General features: G+C 35.6%; 1 protein-coding gene across 2 annotated transcripts in view; it reads left to right on the top strand.

Annotated features, from left to right (window-relative positions):
• ITPR2 (inositol 1,4,5-trisphosphate receptor type 2) overlaps positions 1–17,315 on the top strand; it is a 589,849-nt gene that overhangs the window by 475,986 nt on the left and 96,548 nt on the right. For both annotated transcript variants that reach the window (XM_025285009.3, XM_025285008.3), the window contains 3 exons: positions 4,180–4,355; positions 13,073–13,237; positions 16,442–16,637. In XM_025285009.3, coding sequence (XP_025140794.1) covers positions 4,180–4,355; positions 13,073–13,237; positions 16,442–16,637 — 537 coding nt within the window. The remainder of the gene's footprint in view (positions 1–4,179; positions 4,356–13,072; positions 13,238–16,441; positions 16,638–17,315) is intronic.

Here is a 17,315-nt window from a genome sequence, read left to right as displayed (position 1 = left end):
TTTATCTAATTTGCATTAGCCAGATTGAGAAGGGGGAAATAGGAAATTCTTACAAGTCTCTGCTGGAGGCAGAGGAGTGGAGAGAGGGGAGTAAGATGCAGCATGTTTTATAAGTTAGCAGTACCCAACCTTTTTGGCTTCCCTGATGCCGCACGGGTAAGGAATCTTGCTGCGATTCAGGAGAAATAGTTTGATTCCCAAGTTGGGAAGATTCCCTGGAGGAAGGCATGGCAACCCACTCCAGTATTCCTGCCTGGAGAATCCCATGGACAGAGGAACCTAGTGGGCTACAGTCCTTGGGGTTGCAAAGAGTTGGACATGACTGAAGCGACTTAGCATGCACATACAACTTTTTGGCACCAGGGACCAGTTTCATAGAAGACAGTTTTTCCCTAGACCATGGCATGTGAGCTATGGAGAGTGGCTGTAAATACAGATGAAGCTTCACTTGCTCAGTACTGGTTTGTGGCCCAGGGGTTGGGAACCCCTGCTATAAGTCAACTTAAAACAAGTCAGTGTGAAGTAGATAGGAGAGTAGAATTGAAGTCTCCAGTGTTTCTGTTTGAATTTTCTTTTATTACGGACACGTGTTATACTCTAATATTTTAAAATGTATAAAGTGAATTCTTAAATTTTTGTCTATTATAAAATAAGACATGATCATTATAGAAAATTAATACAAATATCAAGAAGACAGTCCTCTCTTTCCACCGTTAATGGATTAAAAAATCGCTTTGACAGTCTACTGTTTTCTAAAGTTTGTCAGAGGATTTCAGTTTATTTTTCTAGCTGAAGATCAAATCTTCAGCTAAAAACCAATATGATCATTCTTACAAAATATCATTACAAATTGTTGTCAATTGACAATAGTGTAAGTAGCCATTTAAGTAACTTTTAAATTTATTTACCCTTCACAAATACATATTTAACATTAAACTATATGCAGGAGCCTGATGGGCTGCCGTCTATGGGGTTGCACCGAGTCAGACACAGCTGAAGCGACTTAGCAGCAGCAGCAGGGTACTAAGCTAGACACTGAGTTCTGTCTACAAAGGGATCAAATGTCCAGTTTTAAGTTCATGGTTATAATTTCTCATTGGATCAAGAGGAAATCTCAGCAAGCCAGGTACTGTCTCAGAAAGGGTGGTCAAGTTGTGGTTAGCTTCTCAGGCATGAGTGACAATGCACAGCGTGACGGGCAGTGCCAAAGTTGAGACTTTTAAAATAAGAATGTCACACCAAGATGTTGCTTAAGAATTATACTGAAGAATCTAGTGATTGGATGAGAGAGAGTTAAGTGCAAAGATGTTGGCAGTTTTACTAAACTTAAGAGTGAAGCTCCACAACTTGGGGAATTTATAACTAGAGATGGACTTACTCAAAACGAGCTCACAGGTTATGTTTCTGTTTATAGTCAGTAAATAATTGGTGCTTCCCAGGTGGCACTAGTGGTAAAGAACCTGCCTGCCAACGCAGGAGATATAAGAGACGTGGGTTCGATCCCTGGGTCAGGAAGATCCCCCAGAGGAGGGAATGGCTACCCACTTCAGTATTCTTGTCTGGAGAATTCCATGGACAGAGGAGCCTGCCATGTCCATGGGGTTGCAGAGTCGGACACAACTAAGCAACTAACACTTTTACTTTCATACACACATATATATAAATACACTTATGTGTTTTAACAGTGAAAGTTTAGGTGTGTTTCGTTAAAAAATGGATATTTTACATTCTGAATCTATAACTTAAAAACACTTTTTGAACTTTATTTATTTATTTTTGGCTGTGCTGGGCCTCCATTGCTGCTCACAGGCTTTCTCTAGTCGTGGCGAGCAGAGGGTACTCTTCATTGCAGTGAGAGAGCTTCTCATTGTGGTGGCTTCTGCTCTTGCAGAGCACACAGGTTGCAAAGAGTCCTTCAATAGTTGCAGCACTTGGACTCCCAGACTCTAGAGCACAGACTCAATAGTTGTGGCACAAGGGCTTAGTAGCTCAGAGGCACGTGGGATCTTCCTGGATCAGGAATTGAACCCATGTCTCCTGCATTGGCAGGCAGATTCTTTACCCCTAAGCCACCATAAGAACTTGATAATATTTAACAGGACAAGATATGAGTTCAGCGCTTGATTCCAAATGACTTACCTGAACTAGTGGAAAATCCCTGTTTTGTCGTCTCCCCTCTGACTTCATCAGCTTAAATACACATGTTTAAGGCCTAATCAGCCCAAGAGTGTTCCCCCTTATTTTACTTCTGCAAATATAGCATCACTTGACCATCATAGGGGGATTCCTTGAATACACATGTCAGTGCAAACATCAGTAAATTGTCCTCTTTAAAAAAGGAAATGTATTTATAAACCCCTTCTGGGGCCATTTCTAAAGAAACTTTTGTTGCAATGGAGTTTAGTTTTGAAACATTTGGAGCTTTTGTTTTCTGATGAAGTAAATAGCTGAACATTATTTTTAGAAGTTGAGAAACACACACATATACCTATGTGTTCATACACATAAACGCACTTGTGTGTTTTAACAGTTAAAGCTTAGGTCTGTTTCATTAAAAACTAGAGAGTGTGCATTCTGAATTCTTTAATATAATATAAAAACTTGATTATAATAAAACAGGACAAGGTATGAGTTCAGTGCCTGATTCCATTTGATTTAGCTGAATAGTTGATGGCCATTAATCATGCATTTTGAATTAAGATTTCCAAAATGAGAAATCCCTATCCAAAGAATCTAGCATGACTCCCACTGGAAAGAAAGGCACACAAGTTTCAGAATTAATGTAAGGAGCATTGCCTAGTGAGTATTTTAGCAGCCTGGGATTCATCACAAGCTTTCTGGAAATGTAGGTGGTGCTAGTGGTAAAGAATCCACCTGCCAACTCAGGAGACTTAAGAGACGGTGGTTCAATCCCTAGGTCCAGAAGATCCCCTGGAGGAGGAAATGGCAATCTGCTCCAGTATTCTTGCCTGGAAAATCCCATGAACAGAGGAGCTGGGGTGGGAGGGGGCTACATTCCATAAGATCATGAAGAGTCAGACGCCACTGAGTGTCTGAGTACAAGAAATAATGAATAATGTGTACAAAGACATCTCCTCTAAATATACAGTGTGTTCAGTTCAGTCACTCAGTTGTGTCCAACTCTGTGAACCCATGGACTGCAGCACACCAGGCTTCCCTGTCCATCACCAACTCCCAGAGCCTACTCAAACTCATGTCCATCGCATCAGTGATACCATCCAACCATCTCATCCTCTGTTGTTCCCTTCTCTTCCCGCCTTCAATCTTTCCCAGCAACAGGGTCTTTTCCAATGAGTTGGTTCTTCGCATCAGGTGGCCAAAGTATTGGAGTTTCAGCTTCAGCATCAGTCCTTCCAATGAATATTCAGGACTGATCTCCTTTAGGATGGACTGGTTGGATCTCCTTGCAATCCAGGGACTCTCTAGAGTCTTCTCCAACACCACAGTTCAAAAGCATCAATTCTTCAGTGCTCAACTTTCTTTATAGTCCAACTCTTACATCCATACTGACTACTGGAAAAACCATAGCTTTGACTAGATGGACCTTTTTTGAAGTAATGTCTCTGCTCTTTAATATGCTGTCTAGGTTGATCATAGCTTTTCTTCCAAAGAGCAAGTGTCTTTTAATTTTATGGCTGCTGTCACCATCTGCAATGATTTTGGAGCCCCCCAAAATAGTCTGTCACTGTTTCCATTGTTTCCCCATCTATTTGCCATGAAGCAGTGGGACCTGATGCCATGATCTTAGTTTTCTGAATGTAGAGTGGGTTACTTTGAAATTCAGTGTTTTACAACTTGTCTTGCTCTATTATATGAAATTGGTTCAGTTCTGTCCCTCAGTCATGTCTGACTCTTTGTGACCCCATGAATTGCACCACACCAGGCTTCCCTGTCCATCACCAATTCCTGGAGCTTGCTCAAACTCATGTCCATCGAGTTGGTGATGCCATCCAACCATCTCATCCTCTGTTGTCCCCTTCTCTTTCTGCCTTCAATCTTTCCCTGCATTAGGGTCTTTTCCAATGAGTCAGTTCTTCACATCAGGTGGCCAAAGTATTGGAGTTTCATATATATAAAATATATAAAATAGAGTGGCAAATAATTTAACATGTTCCAGTTTTGTTCTTAGTAAAAATAAACTCCTTCCACATTTTACAGGTACTCTTTCACCGTTGTTCTCAATTCTGCTTTGGATAGCAGTGGCAATCTGCACATCTATGCTGTTTTTCTTCTCCAAGCCTGTGGGTATTCGGCCATTTCTTGTGTCAATAATGCTCAGATCAATATATACAATAGGTCTTGGGCCTACATTAATACTTCTTGGTGCAGCAAATGTAAGTACTTTAGTTTTGTACTGTTTTAGATTAATTAAAAGTGTACTAAATATAAAAACGTAGCTCTATGCTTTAACTCTGTAAAGAAATTCTAATTTATTGTGAATCCAAATTAAATTGAGTTTAATGTGTACCTTCTTCATTGACTTTATAGAGAAAGAAAAAATGGCAAGTGAAAATTTTATATATTTAGGATGGTAGCATTTGGGGCATGACCCAGTTCTGCACTCAATTTAACCCAATCCAATTTTAATGCCTTCTGCATCCAATATGGGCAGCTATTGACAAAAATGACTCCGAACGACTGTTAACATTCTAAAGTAACTTCTAAATCATCCAAGAAAGATTAAATTATATTCAGTAGAATTTTAGAAGTGAGTATCTTTTATAAAATGACCAAAGGAAAAGGATCGCTACAAGAGAAAATAGGAAATTGGGCTTTTTTAATGTGAACACCACCTGTTAACTTGTGAAAGACATAGATGAGATTAAGTTTTTTTTCACTGAATTCTAAAATATTAGAACAAGGGAGCACATTTCACAACCTTACTAGGTAAGTTTAGGATAAGTAAGCCAGACTACTATTGCAGATAGCAGTAATTTTGCCCAAGTGATAAAATTTTAAAGGGACAAAATAACTTTCTGTATGGCGCAGATGAAAAGGGATATTAAGAAACAATAAATCACCAGGTTGATGAAAGAACAAGTTGCCATGTAGGCAAATAAATCTTGCTAATATGTCCACTGCATGCCTAAGCACTTTCTATACTTTTAACTGGGTTTCTAGCATAATGTCCTATATTCTGGTATCTGTGTATCTGTATCTGGTATCTCCCCTTCTACATAAGTTCTTAAGAAGAATGAGTAATCATTCAAAGTCTGGAACATGATTGGTACTCAACAAATGTTTCTTAAGTAAATTAAGTAATGAGTGAGTAGATGAATGAGTGAAAGATTATCTTTGTATTCTTACACAATTACAGTGCCTCGCCATAAAAAATGTGGCAAATATATATTGAAAATGAATAAATGAAGTAATCAACTGAAGTTTTGAGAATTATATAGCTAAGCTAGTATGGCCAAATCTATGTTTCTGATCTCTGTTATAATTCTTCAAAAATTGAACATGATATATATGACAGATACGGACATATATATGTGGTGGATACATATATACATATACGTATATGACAGATATACTTTCTGTCTGACCTGGCATGCTACAGTCCATGGGGTTGCAAAGAGTCAGACAGGACAGAATAACTGAACTGAACTGAACTGAACTGATATGACAGATATATTTATATGTTTATATATATTAAACTAGAACATTCAGGTCACCATATTACCAATTATTCCACAATTATTGTGAATAAAGTGAAGTATACTATACATACAAAGAGTTTATCAGTAAAAATTCTGTAAAGTACCAAATATATTTTTCTATAAGTTTCTTGAGGGCAGAGGTTGTCACATTCATAGATATAATCCTGTCCACCTCAATCCTTGCCCCATTTTACTTTACCTTAATACCTAATACTTAAATATTCAAAAATGGTTTACATAAACTGAACTTGTACTTTTTGTGCTTTGGAAATAAGCTAATTTTGCAATATTTCCAGCAGGTGAGTTAAGGAATCTTTATGGCTTTGTCTGATTTTTTCTAAGCCTATTACTACTTCCAGCTTATTATTTTTTCTTTAAAAAATACAATGACTATTGAACCCTATTATTTGAAGAAGCAAATAATATGCATAAAGTAATAGCTGATTCTCAATAAGACATTAATCCAAGTGAGAAAATTTAAATTTGGTCAGTGAAATAATAGCTAGACAGAGTTTGACCCAAAATAACGGCATATTTTGGGTCTCCAATAGAAGATTTATGTTCTTGTCATCCAGAAGCTTTAAGAATATATGAAGAAATAAGGAATAACATTTTAAAGTCTATTGGGAAAACCGATAACATTAGGAATATTTTCCCCCTCGGGAGACAGGATAAAAATATAACTTCTGCCTAGTTTGGTGAAAATAGTTCCACCATAAGAAATGACTGTTTGTTTGACTGACAAGTTTTATACTTTAATTTCTTCATGAGAAGAAATCTACCTGGAGATAAAACTTTCTTGTCAATCTGTGGGTACTCTAAAGTGTTCAGAGCATAAAACACTTATTTGCACAACCCCTAAATAATGCATTATTATCTGCCTATCTAGAGCATGTTGACTGAAAAAAAAAATAATCAGCTTTCATTTGGGACAAATTAAATGGAATAATTGTAATTTTGATATGATAAATATTGATAGAGTTTTTATCTATAGTTTTGATATTATACAGTTAAATAGAAATGTTTTAGTGGATATCATTTATCTTAACATTTAACGTACAGGATCATTACAGGAACTATCTATGGTTTACCATTTCCTAGGAGGTAGGGGGAAAAGAAAACAAATCAATCGCGTTTGTACCTTAGATTTTAACATATTTAGTAACTTAATTTGCACTTAAAACATTGCGTTGTATAACACGTGGAACTGTAATTACTACAGTTATAGGTATGAGAAACAGGAAAAAAATGTCTACCTGAGAGTCAAGACTTAGTGAGAATCAGAATTTCAGACCTTAGGCAAATAGCGTGCCTCAGAATTTCATTCTTTTCATCAGTAAAATGGGTTGTTGAGAAGATCAGTTCAGGAGATTAGTGTGAAGATTTAAAAAAGAACAGCAGCAGTAATAATGATAAAACAGCAATAAAGGCTAGTGTTTACTAGGTACCTAATATGTGAAGTAGCATTTAATTATAGAACATTGCTGTCATGATCCTTAAAGTGTTTGTGTTTTGGTTCGCAGGAACTTGTTTGTTTCTGACTCAGTGTCTTTCACAGTTTTAAGCAAATACAGAAAGTTCCTTTTTTTGGAAAAGGAATCAAGTGGGAGGAAAAGCCTCGATCTGTGTTATGAGCACTTCATATTATCAGTTTCTGCTTATTATGATGCTTCATCTTTACTAGGTTCTAAAAAATGTTTTATTTAGTTTGCAGATAGCCTCTCTTGTCTTGTCACAGGGGTTAGTTATCTCACTAGTTGAGATGCTTAAAAAATTCAAATGTTTTTCTCTGTTATAAAATCCTATCTTATAACCCAATACAGTTTTCTTCCCACCCTCTGCATCACACTTTTAGCTATGGGTACTGGAAATTAACATTAGTTTGGCAAATATAAACAGTTTTTAACAATTTGGGATAACTTAATATTTTTTCATACCATTAAACTTATTTGTAAATCTCATTTTAGTAATGATAATATTTCCAGTTGTATGGATATCATATAATTTATTTACTGCTACTGCTGCTAAGTCGCTTCAGTCATGTCCGACTCTGTATGACCCCATAGACAGCAGCCCACCAGGCTCCCCTGTCCCTGGGATTCTCCAGGCAAGAACACTGGAGTAGGTTGCCATTTCCTTCTCCAATGCATGAAAGTGAAAAGTGAAAGTGAAGTCGCTCAGTCCTGTCCGTCTCTGAGCGACCCCATGGACTGCAGCCTACCGGGCTCCTCTATCCATGGGATTTTCCAGGCAGGAGTACTGGAGTGGGGTGCCATTGCCTTCTCCAATTTAACCATCCCATTAATTTATTTAACCATCCCATTAATTCTTATTATTCATATTTTTAGATCATTTTTATAATAAATAATAATACAGTATATATCTGTGAAAGATGTATTCTGAGTCAAAACATTCCTATTCTCTTCGTTTTTCTCTCTCTCTGTCACACACACACACACACTCTCACACTCTCTGTGTGTTTTTCTTGTAGTTTATTCACTGAGGCACCTACTTCTGATATTCAGTTGCAGAGACAGAAAACTGCTCCAGTGCTGGGAGAATACTATTAATAGCATGTGTTGAATTGAGTAAGAGACACTACTGTTTATACCACCCTTGTTTACTGTACTGTTTTCTTGACGATTTAAAAGTTTTCTTGGGTGATTTTGACTATATAACAATTTTGCCTTAGGCTTTGACAACTGGGGAACCTTATCCTGCCCATGTAACATCACTGAAATGGAAATTTTTGAATTAAATAATCTCATATTTGAGTTAGAAAGTTGATGGTTGATGAGTATATGGTAAAATAGCTATATTACCATAAGCCCAGTTATTAACTGGGCTATAAGCCCAGTTGTCAAAGTCAAAATTATTATGTAGTCAAAATCACCCAAGAAAACTTTTAAATCGTCAACAAAACAGTACAGTAAACAAGGGTGGTATAAACACTAGTGTCTCTTACTCAATTCAACACATGCTATTAATAGTATTCTCCCAGCACTGGTGCAGTTTTCTGTCTCTGCAACTGAATATAGACGACGAAGAATTGATGCTTTTGAACTGTGGTGTTGGAGAAGACTCTTGAGGGTCCCTTGGACTGTAAGGAGATCCAACCAGTCCATTCTGAAGGAGATCAGCCCTGGGTGTTCTTTGGAAGGAATGATGCTAAAGCTGAAACTCCAGTACTTTGGCCACCTCATGCGAAGAGTTGACTCATTGGAAAAGAGTCTGATGCTGGGAGGGATTGGGGGCAGGAGGAAAAGGGGACGACAGAGGGTGAGATGGCTGGATGGCATCACTGACTTGATGGACATGAGTCTGGGTGAACTCCGGGAGTTGGTGATGGACAGGGAGGCCTGGCGTGCTACGATTCATGGAGTTGCAGAGAGTCAGACAACTGAGTGACTGAACTGAACTGAACTGAACTGATAGTTCAAGACAATAAGTTTAGTTTTGCTTTTCAATAAACAGTAAACAGTCTTATTTTACTATAATTTATTCCTAGGATATAAATAGGAACAATGTAAGATGGGGATGGAATTACCGATCAGGAATACACAGTCAAATAACAAATAGGGTAATATAAAGGCAGCTGGAAATTTCTGGGATCACATAAAACAGCAAAATTTAAAGAACACCACTTTGAATTCTAGAGCTATGAGGCACCTTCAGGCTTATTCCCTTCTAGTCATTTCATTTTAGAAATGAGTATATACATATCCTATAGAGACCAGGAGGATTTACCAAAGTAATTAATGACAGAGACTGGAGCCCAGATGGCCCAATTTCTAAGCCAGGGTCTTTCCACTACACTGTGCTGTTAAAAGTTTTGCAAAGACGTATCAATTCAATGTAATGTATCTGTGAAACTATTGCTATACTGTGTAATTAATTTACTTAGTTAAAATTAATGCACTTATTTTAGTGTACGTTAATTAACAAATGAGCATTAATTTTGCTGTTATAGAAGACATTCATAAATCATTTGGATGGATGTGCCACTTTTAAAAGGCTGTACAGAGAGCTTACATTACTACTCTCTCTCCCTCACCCACCAGTTTTTCTTCCCAATCTTCACATAATTTACCCCATTCTTAATTGAAAATATTGTTGTTGTTATTCAGTCACTAAGTTGTGTCTGACTCTTTGTGACCCCATAGACTGTAGCACGCTAGGCGTCCCTGTCATTCACTATCTCCTGGAGTTTGTTCAAACTCATGTCCATTGAGTTGATGATGCCATCCAACCATCTCATCCTCTGTCACCCCCTTCTCCTCCTCCCCTCAATCTTTCCCAGCATCAGGGTCTTTTCCAGTGAATCAGCTCTTCACATCAGGTGGCTGAATTACTGGAGTTTCAGCTTCAGCATCAGTCCTTCCAATGAAAAATGTTGGGTTAGCTAAAAAGTTTGTGTGGGTTTTTCCATAAGATCTTACAGGAAAACTCAAACAAAACTTTTCAGTCAACCCAATATATCAAGGGCAGCTTTGAAGAATAGACAGAGAACAAAAAAATACATGGGATATTTATGATCATTTATATTGGCATTTGTGTGCTGACTGAAAGGTCCTTTCAACAGCAGTTCAGAAGAGGATGGCCTTTTTAAAATTAATTTTTATTGGAGTATAGTTGCTTTGCAGAGTTGTGTTAGTTTCTGCTGTACGCAAAGTGAATCAGCTGTGTGTTCACATATATGCCCTCTTTCTTGGATTTCCTTCCCATTTAGGTCACTGCAGATTGAGCTGAACAGTAGGTCCTCATTAGTTATCTGTTTTATGCATAGTGTCAATAGTGTATACATGTCAGTCCCAGTCTCCCAATTCATCCCACTCCCCCTTTCCCTCCTTGGTGTCCATATGTTTGTTCTCTATCTCTGTTTCTGTTTTGCAAATAAGATCATCTATACCATTCTTCTAGATTCCACATAGATGTGTTAATATACAATGTTTGTTTTTCTGAGGATGGCCTTTTAACCACCTTGCCCAGTTCCCACATTCCCCATTTATTGTTGCCCACCTGGACCCTTGCCACAGAAGCAATGATTGCCTACATAATGGTATTGATAAATGAAGGACTAGTTAGACAGTGTCCAATAAGTCATGACATGAAGAAGGAGAATGTTTTTGTAACTTCTTTATTTCCGTGAATATTCCCAGCTTTCATGGAAAATGCTCACTAACACTAGTTCACAAATTTCAAGGTCATGGGTAAGAAAAACCAATGTTCAAGTTCTTTCCTACCCAAATCATTTATACTTGCACTTATTTCTTCATGGTATGAACACTTAAAAAGACCTCAAATTCCTTGTTTCTATTCTGTGCAGAAATAGGTGGCTATCACTACCAGTATCAATTCCATCAAGAGTACAGGAGCATGTCCATCAACATCAAACTTTAGGTCAAGGTTCAGAAGAATTAACTTGAAACCAATAAGGCTAATCTCTATTTTTCATGCAAAAATGGCAGAGGCCCTTTCAGGCAGAAGTGTGTCCTTGCTTTTGCATCATTTGAGAAGTGACATATGTTGCTCTTTTTGAGAACTTGAATTCAGTATATCACTTTTACTTCATATAAAGGACGTGTACATAGTTTTCATGCCTGACTTTTTATGACTCAGTTTAAAGACACAATATATAAATAATTTGTGTGCAGCATATCATTCATCCTTCTGAAAAGTCATAATTTAAATCTTTAATTTCATTTTTATTGAACTCCACATTTTTGTTTCATATTAACGATTTGGGTGAATGAATTAAACTTGTTCTTGGATAGTAAGCATAAAGATATCCATTAATACTGTAGCTATATTTAATAGTAATGTCAAGATATGATGATGTAACACCAGTAAAGTAAAACTTCATTTGACACTATTCAGGTTGTTAGCAAAATGATGAAATTGATAAAGTTGATTGTTGAGAGGATATTTAATTAACATGGAGCAAACTTAGGAAAGGTTTGAAACTTTTACTTGCTATGCTATTGGTTTGGTTTGGTTAACTTCACAAGGTGCAATGATAAGCCTTTTCTGTATTGATTTGGACTTCAGAAAGTTGAAGGGAAGGTTTTTCAACTTCTCAAATTTTACTTCTGTCCAAAATGTTGTTTATTCTCCTTCTTATGTTATTCAAAATCATTCCATAACACAATTTTTTTCATATACATTGAGAAATTTATGATGTTGCAAAGAGCAAGCTGTCTTCCTAAAGTTAGGTCTGGACACATAAAGACAAATATGGTACCATTAGAAAATTTTTAAGGACTCAGGAAATGATCTGAAAGAACTAGCTGAAATTTTGAAACCTGTAATTCTTTCCTTGATAACTAAATGGGAAAATTAGTCTTTCCATTGATAAATAATGCAGTGATTCTAGAACCAAAGAGATGGCACCAAGTTTATGATAGCCGTGTTCTTTGGAAATCATTGCATGGGTCATTTGTTATTGCCCCAAGACCTCAGTATAAATTTCTGTCTTCTAAAATTATGCCACAGAAGGTAATTTTAAATGTAGTTTTAACTTAAATATTAAATATTCTGTATGATACAAAGCATAATAAACACTCCAAAATGCTTACTGAATAATTACCATACATACAGCTTAGAAGATACATGCAAGTATTATATTTATTTTAATATAGATAGATAAAAATATTTATTTTTTATGAATGCAGAGTAAATTTTTAAAAGTAATTTTTAATTTCTTACTTGTTTAAAATAATATTCAGTGGAGAAAATCCACCTGTGGCAGATTCATTTTGATATTTGGCAAAACTAATACAATTATGTAAAGTTTAAAAATAAAATAAAATTTAAAAAAATAATAAAATAAAATAAAATAAAAATAATAAAAAAATCCAGGACAAATCTCTGGTTGCTTTCTGAAAATGTATTTTTCTGTTTCATTTACAGTAGGATTAAAACATTGCATGTATTACTTTTAATATGGAAGATATAATAAGTAATATTTCAAGAGTCATTGTACTAAGGACTTCATATGCGTTATGAATTGTTTAATTCTTTGAAGAGTTCTCTGAGGTGGGAATTCCTTTATTCTAATTTTTGAGAAGAAACAACCAAGGCCTACGGTTGCATGGCCTGGATCAGATAATAGTAGTGGGAAAGCTAGGATTTAAATTCAGGTCTGTCTTGATTGCAGAGCTGGGTCTCTTAATCACTCTTGCTCCCTTTTCCTGGAATTGCAGAGAATACAGGGTTTGTCTGTCTGGTGTTTACATGTAGATTTGTAAGCAGTGTTGAAAAATTGCAAAATGAGAAATCATCAAAGAAAACCACAGACTTTGCAAATAATAGGTTTTGTCAATGACCTGCTGTTTTTGTGAGCTTCACCAGTATGAATAAGACAATAAAATCGAATCTTTTCCTCCCTTTAGCTTTGTAATAAAATAGTGTTTCTGGTGAGTTTTGTTGGAAATCGTGGTACGTTCACCCGAGGCTACCGAGCGGTCATCCTGGATATGGCCTTTCTCTACCACGTGGCGTATGTCCTGGTTTGCATGCTGGGCCTCTTTGTCCATGAATTCTTCTATAGCTTCCTGGTGAGTACATCTCTATGTGGACGGTCACTGCTGAAAAACATACACAATGCTGCTGCTTCTTATGCTTCTCTCTTTGATTTTTTTAAGCAGAGTCTGGCATTGAGGACAAATTATGTTATTTTTAGACTTGCCTAGGAAAATCATGCATTATTATTATTTTTAGTCTTTTTCTCTGAGATACTACATAGGTGGTGCAATTCTTTATGTACTCTCTGAGACCCAGCTCTTGACCCAGGCTGCTTTGGGTTTTAGCCACATCATATTAGCTTAGAGATTCTTGAGCAAGAAAAGGGATTTATTTTCTTGATACTGAATTCATTGTATTTATTTATAAACCCAAGTATTTTGTATATCTTTAGAATGGCATATAAATAAACTGAGAGGGAAAGCTAACAGTTAGCAAAAAGACAATGAGTTGTTTTAAGGACAGTCTTACAGTTTCAGATTTAACATGGCATTGTTGTTAAACTTATTTACATATGTCTATTCATTGGATGGACTTGCAGATTTTTTCTAAAGTTGGATTTTGGTTTTGTTTTTTTGTTGATTATCAGTTTTCCTTCCTATGTATATGCTCTCTAGCCATAAGCTAGGAGAGGAGTCGATACAAGTAGATGATGATGTTTTGAACAGTAGAGCATTACCAGGTTAGCATCATGATGCCGTAAGAGCAATTTCTTTATATCTTTAGCTCACAACTGATGTACAGAGGAGAGTACTACCCAGTAAAATAATTCCTAATGAACAAGCTGAAGATCTAAAAACATTATCTTGACTGGTTTGCTTACATCATGAGAGGCAAATCCATAGTCTCCTGCTGCCCTGTTATCCAGAACAGCCATGTAGGAGGATTCAATAAGATACTACATTTTCATTTACCCTAAAGCAATGAAAAGACCGGCAGTGAAGAGTGGATTTGTCCCTTATCAACATAAGGATACAAAATTATATTCTAGGCAGTTAAGTTAGATTAGTATTCAGCAATCAAAAGTAGATTTTTTTTTCTAATCCAGGGATACAAATGAGTATCTTCTCTACTCTGATTCACCATAAAACTTCCATTTAAAAAAATCTGCCTATGAAATTTAATAGACAAGTTATATCATGTATTATATATGATATAATAGGTTATACCCAGAACCTTTCCCTGACTGTAATATGTAAAATTTATGACAGTGTTTTTATAAAAAACACCTCCCTGTTTATAAAATGGATAGGTTTAGTATGAGAGACTAATAATATCAAGACCATTAAAGAAATAATATGAAAAACATGTGAAATGATGTATGTAACTCTGCATTATTGAAAGAAAGGTTTTTGACAAAATAAAGGTATATTTGAATTATTATATGAGTTATTAGTAGTAATGTTACTTTTAATTTGTGTTAATCTTATTTTCTTTTTGCCTTTTCCTCATCTTTCATCTTTCAAATTGTACAACACTGATGCTAATTTGTGTTCATTGGGTTGATTATAAAAGGATATATTTCATTTTCATGTTTAGAGTACTAGAAGGACATTTTATTGGATATAGTGCTAAAATAGTATTTCAATGTATTTTTAAATATTTTTATATTTAAAAAATATATTTATATGCAGTCTCAGTTATGTCCACAAATGCCCAGGCATCCTTTAACCAGTAATAAAAACCACACTATAGATTTTTCTTTCAGAAATAAACAGAAGGAACCATTCATCTGTCTAATGTCAATACCTTTGCCTTCTCAAACTTCTGATTCCATACATATGGAATGGGGTCCCAGAATATGTATTTTTTAGCAAGCATCCCATCGGCTTCTGAAAACTAGAAACTTTCAGAAACTATCCAGAAATGAACTGGATGTTTTGCCAGACCTTTTCTTTCAGCCACTGTTCAACTGAGGAAAAAATCTCCTCTCTGTCAACTAAATGTTTAAATCAGTTAAATAAGCTGGGTCAATAATTTGGAAGCTGAATCAGCATTGCTTAATTTGTCTTTATGGAAGAATATGGACTTTATTTCTAAATGTTGTAGCTCCCTCTTGAGATAAACAGATAGCAAATAGTTAAACATATGTTTTTATATTTGACCATCATAAAATATCAGTGTCTTAAGGTGAGCAAACAAGTTAATATCTTTACAGCAATTATTTGCACAGCTGCAATTAAATTGGTAAGTAACCATATAAGCCTCAGCACTTAGAAAAACAGTGTACAAAATCCTGGTGTTTCTGAAAGGATGAGTGACACTGATAATTTAAACCAGTTCAGAAATTCTGATCATTGCCCACAGATACGAGAAGACAAACCTAATTATTCCAGTGTTAAAATACTATTCATTTCTATACTGCTATTAATGCCTTCTTTAAAGTAACTGTTAATTTATTGCTTTTAACTAGTTTTTGATAATAAAACAGGTACTTTCTGATGTTTAATTTCAACATTATAACAATAAATAAAATTTTCCTTAATGTTGACAACATACCTAGGTTCTTAATTAGAGCATAGATTTTCTACTACTAAATACAAAATAGATAGTAACCCATTAGAGGAAATGAATTAGCACTGTGTATTAGACTTTTGTTTCCACAAGTATATACTAAAGTAATAGATTTTGCCCTCATTCTACCTGTTTAACTAAGAAAGATGTTTACATTTCTCAAATATTTTTAAATTGCATACTTTTTCTATTAATATTATAGTGGGCTCATAAAATTGAATTCTTGTCATCTCACCTCTAATCCCTTAATTAAACAATACATTGAATGAATCTGTCAATTATTCATCACTTAGGTGAACATAATTCAGCATTTCACATTAGCTATTTTACTTATTCCAGAGGCAACTGCAGAATATTAGAAAGATTAAAAAAAGGGAATAAGCAGCTAAGTTGATTACATATATATTATAATTCTAAATTCAAATTTGAATTTTCTGTGCTATTTCCATGTCTTAAAAAATTAATATTTTGTTGGTTAGGAAATCAATAGATGCACATTATATATTGTGTTAGAGTTATCTTGATTGAAAAGCAGTTTATTAATACATTCTGACTAGAGAAATACCTATCTTGGTTCATTTTTAAGGTCTTATTTATATTGTTATTCTCTCATGGATAAACTAAAATGGCTGCATTTGTATTTGTGATTACCCTTGTATTTATTCACTTGTTGCTTCATTGCATTTTTTCCCCTGCCTTTGTTTTCTTTTTTTTTTTTCCTGTAGCTTTTTGATTTGGTATATAGAGAAGAGACCCTGCTCAATGTCATAAAAAGTGTCACACGGAACGGCCGATCCATTATTCTAACTGCGGTTCTTGCCCTCATCCTTGTCTACCTGTTTTCCATTATTGGGTTCCTTTTTCTGAAGGATGACTTCACCATGGAGGTGGATAGGCTGAAAAACAGAACTCCCATCACAGGTAATGCAGTTGATATCCTTACAGAACTTGCAGGTTTGATCCCTGGGTTGCGATGATCCCTGGAAAAAGAAATGGCAACCAACTCCAGCATTCTTGCCTAGGAAACCCCATGGACAGAGGATCGTGGTGGGCTGCAATCCATGGGATGGCAAAGAGTTGGACATAGTGACTGAACACGCACAGCTTGTACATAGCTAGTGAAGAGGATCACAGATAAACACTAATGGAGGCAATGTTTTCTTTCATTGCTTTGAAAACATTTTCTTATTCACTAAGAGCTCATGAGTGTGAAATACCCATAGGCTGTATGTTAGCTGACAGTGTATACTATTTAGGAAAATCTTTGTACAAGAAGCATCACATACGCTCAGTCTCAGTACAGAAGTTTCAACAGTTGTTGACCGTACTCCAGGAGACACTTGACAATTTCAATTCAGGGTAACTACTTTGAGATTCTTTTCTTTCTTTCCTCCTCTTTTCCCATTGTGGGCTATCTCTCCCAAGAATAGCCAGCATCATTCACAACCATTATTTCATACATTTTTCTTACAGTACATTATATTATACTTGAATAATTGGAAAGTATAAATGCTCAAAGTATTGTCATTAATACTGTCAGAAATTAAGACTGTCCATGAGTCTGTGGCTTTCAGAATTTCTGTGTGGTATTTATTTTTG

The sequence above is a fragment of the Bubalus bubalis genome, chromosome 4 (assembly GCF_019923935.1).
Source record: "Bubalus bubalis isolate 160015118507 breed Murrah chromosome 4, NDDB_SH_1, whole genome shotgun sequence".
In the NCBI taxonomy this organism is placed as follows: Eukaryota; Metazoa; Chordata; class Mammalia; order Artiodactyla; family Bovidae; genus Bubalus; species Bubalus bubalis.
The sequence above is the reverse complement of the archived record's forward strand: the minus strand, read 5'-3'. Positions and strand labels throughout refer to the sequence as shown.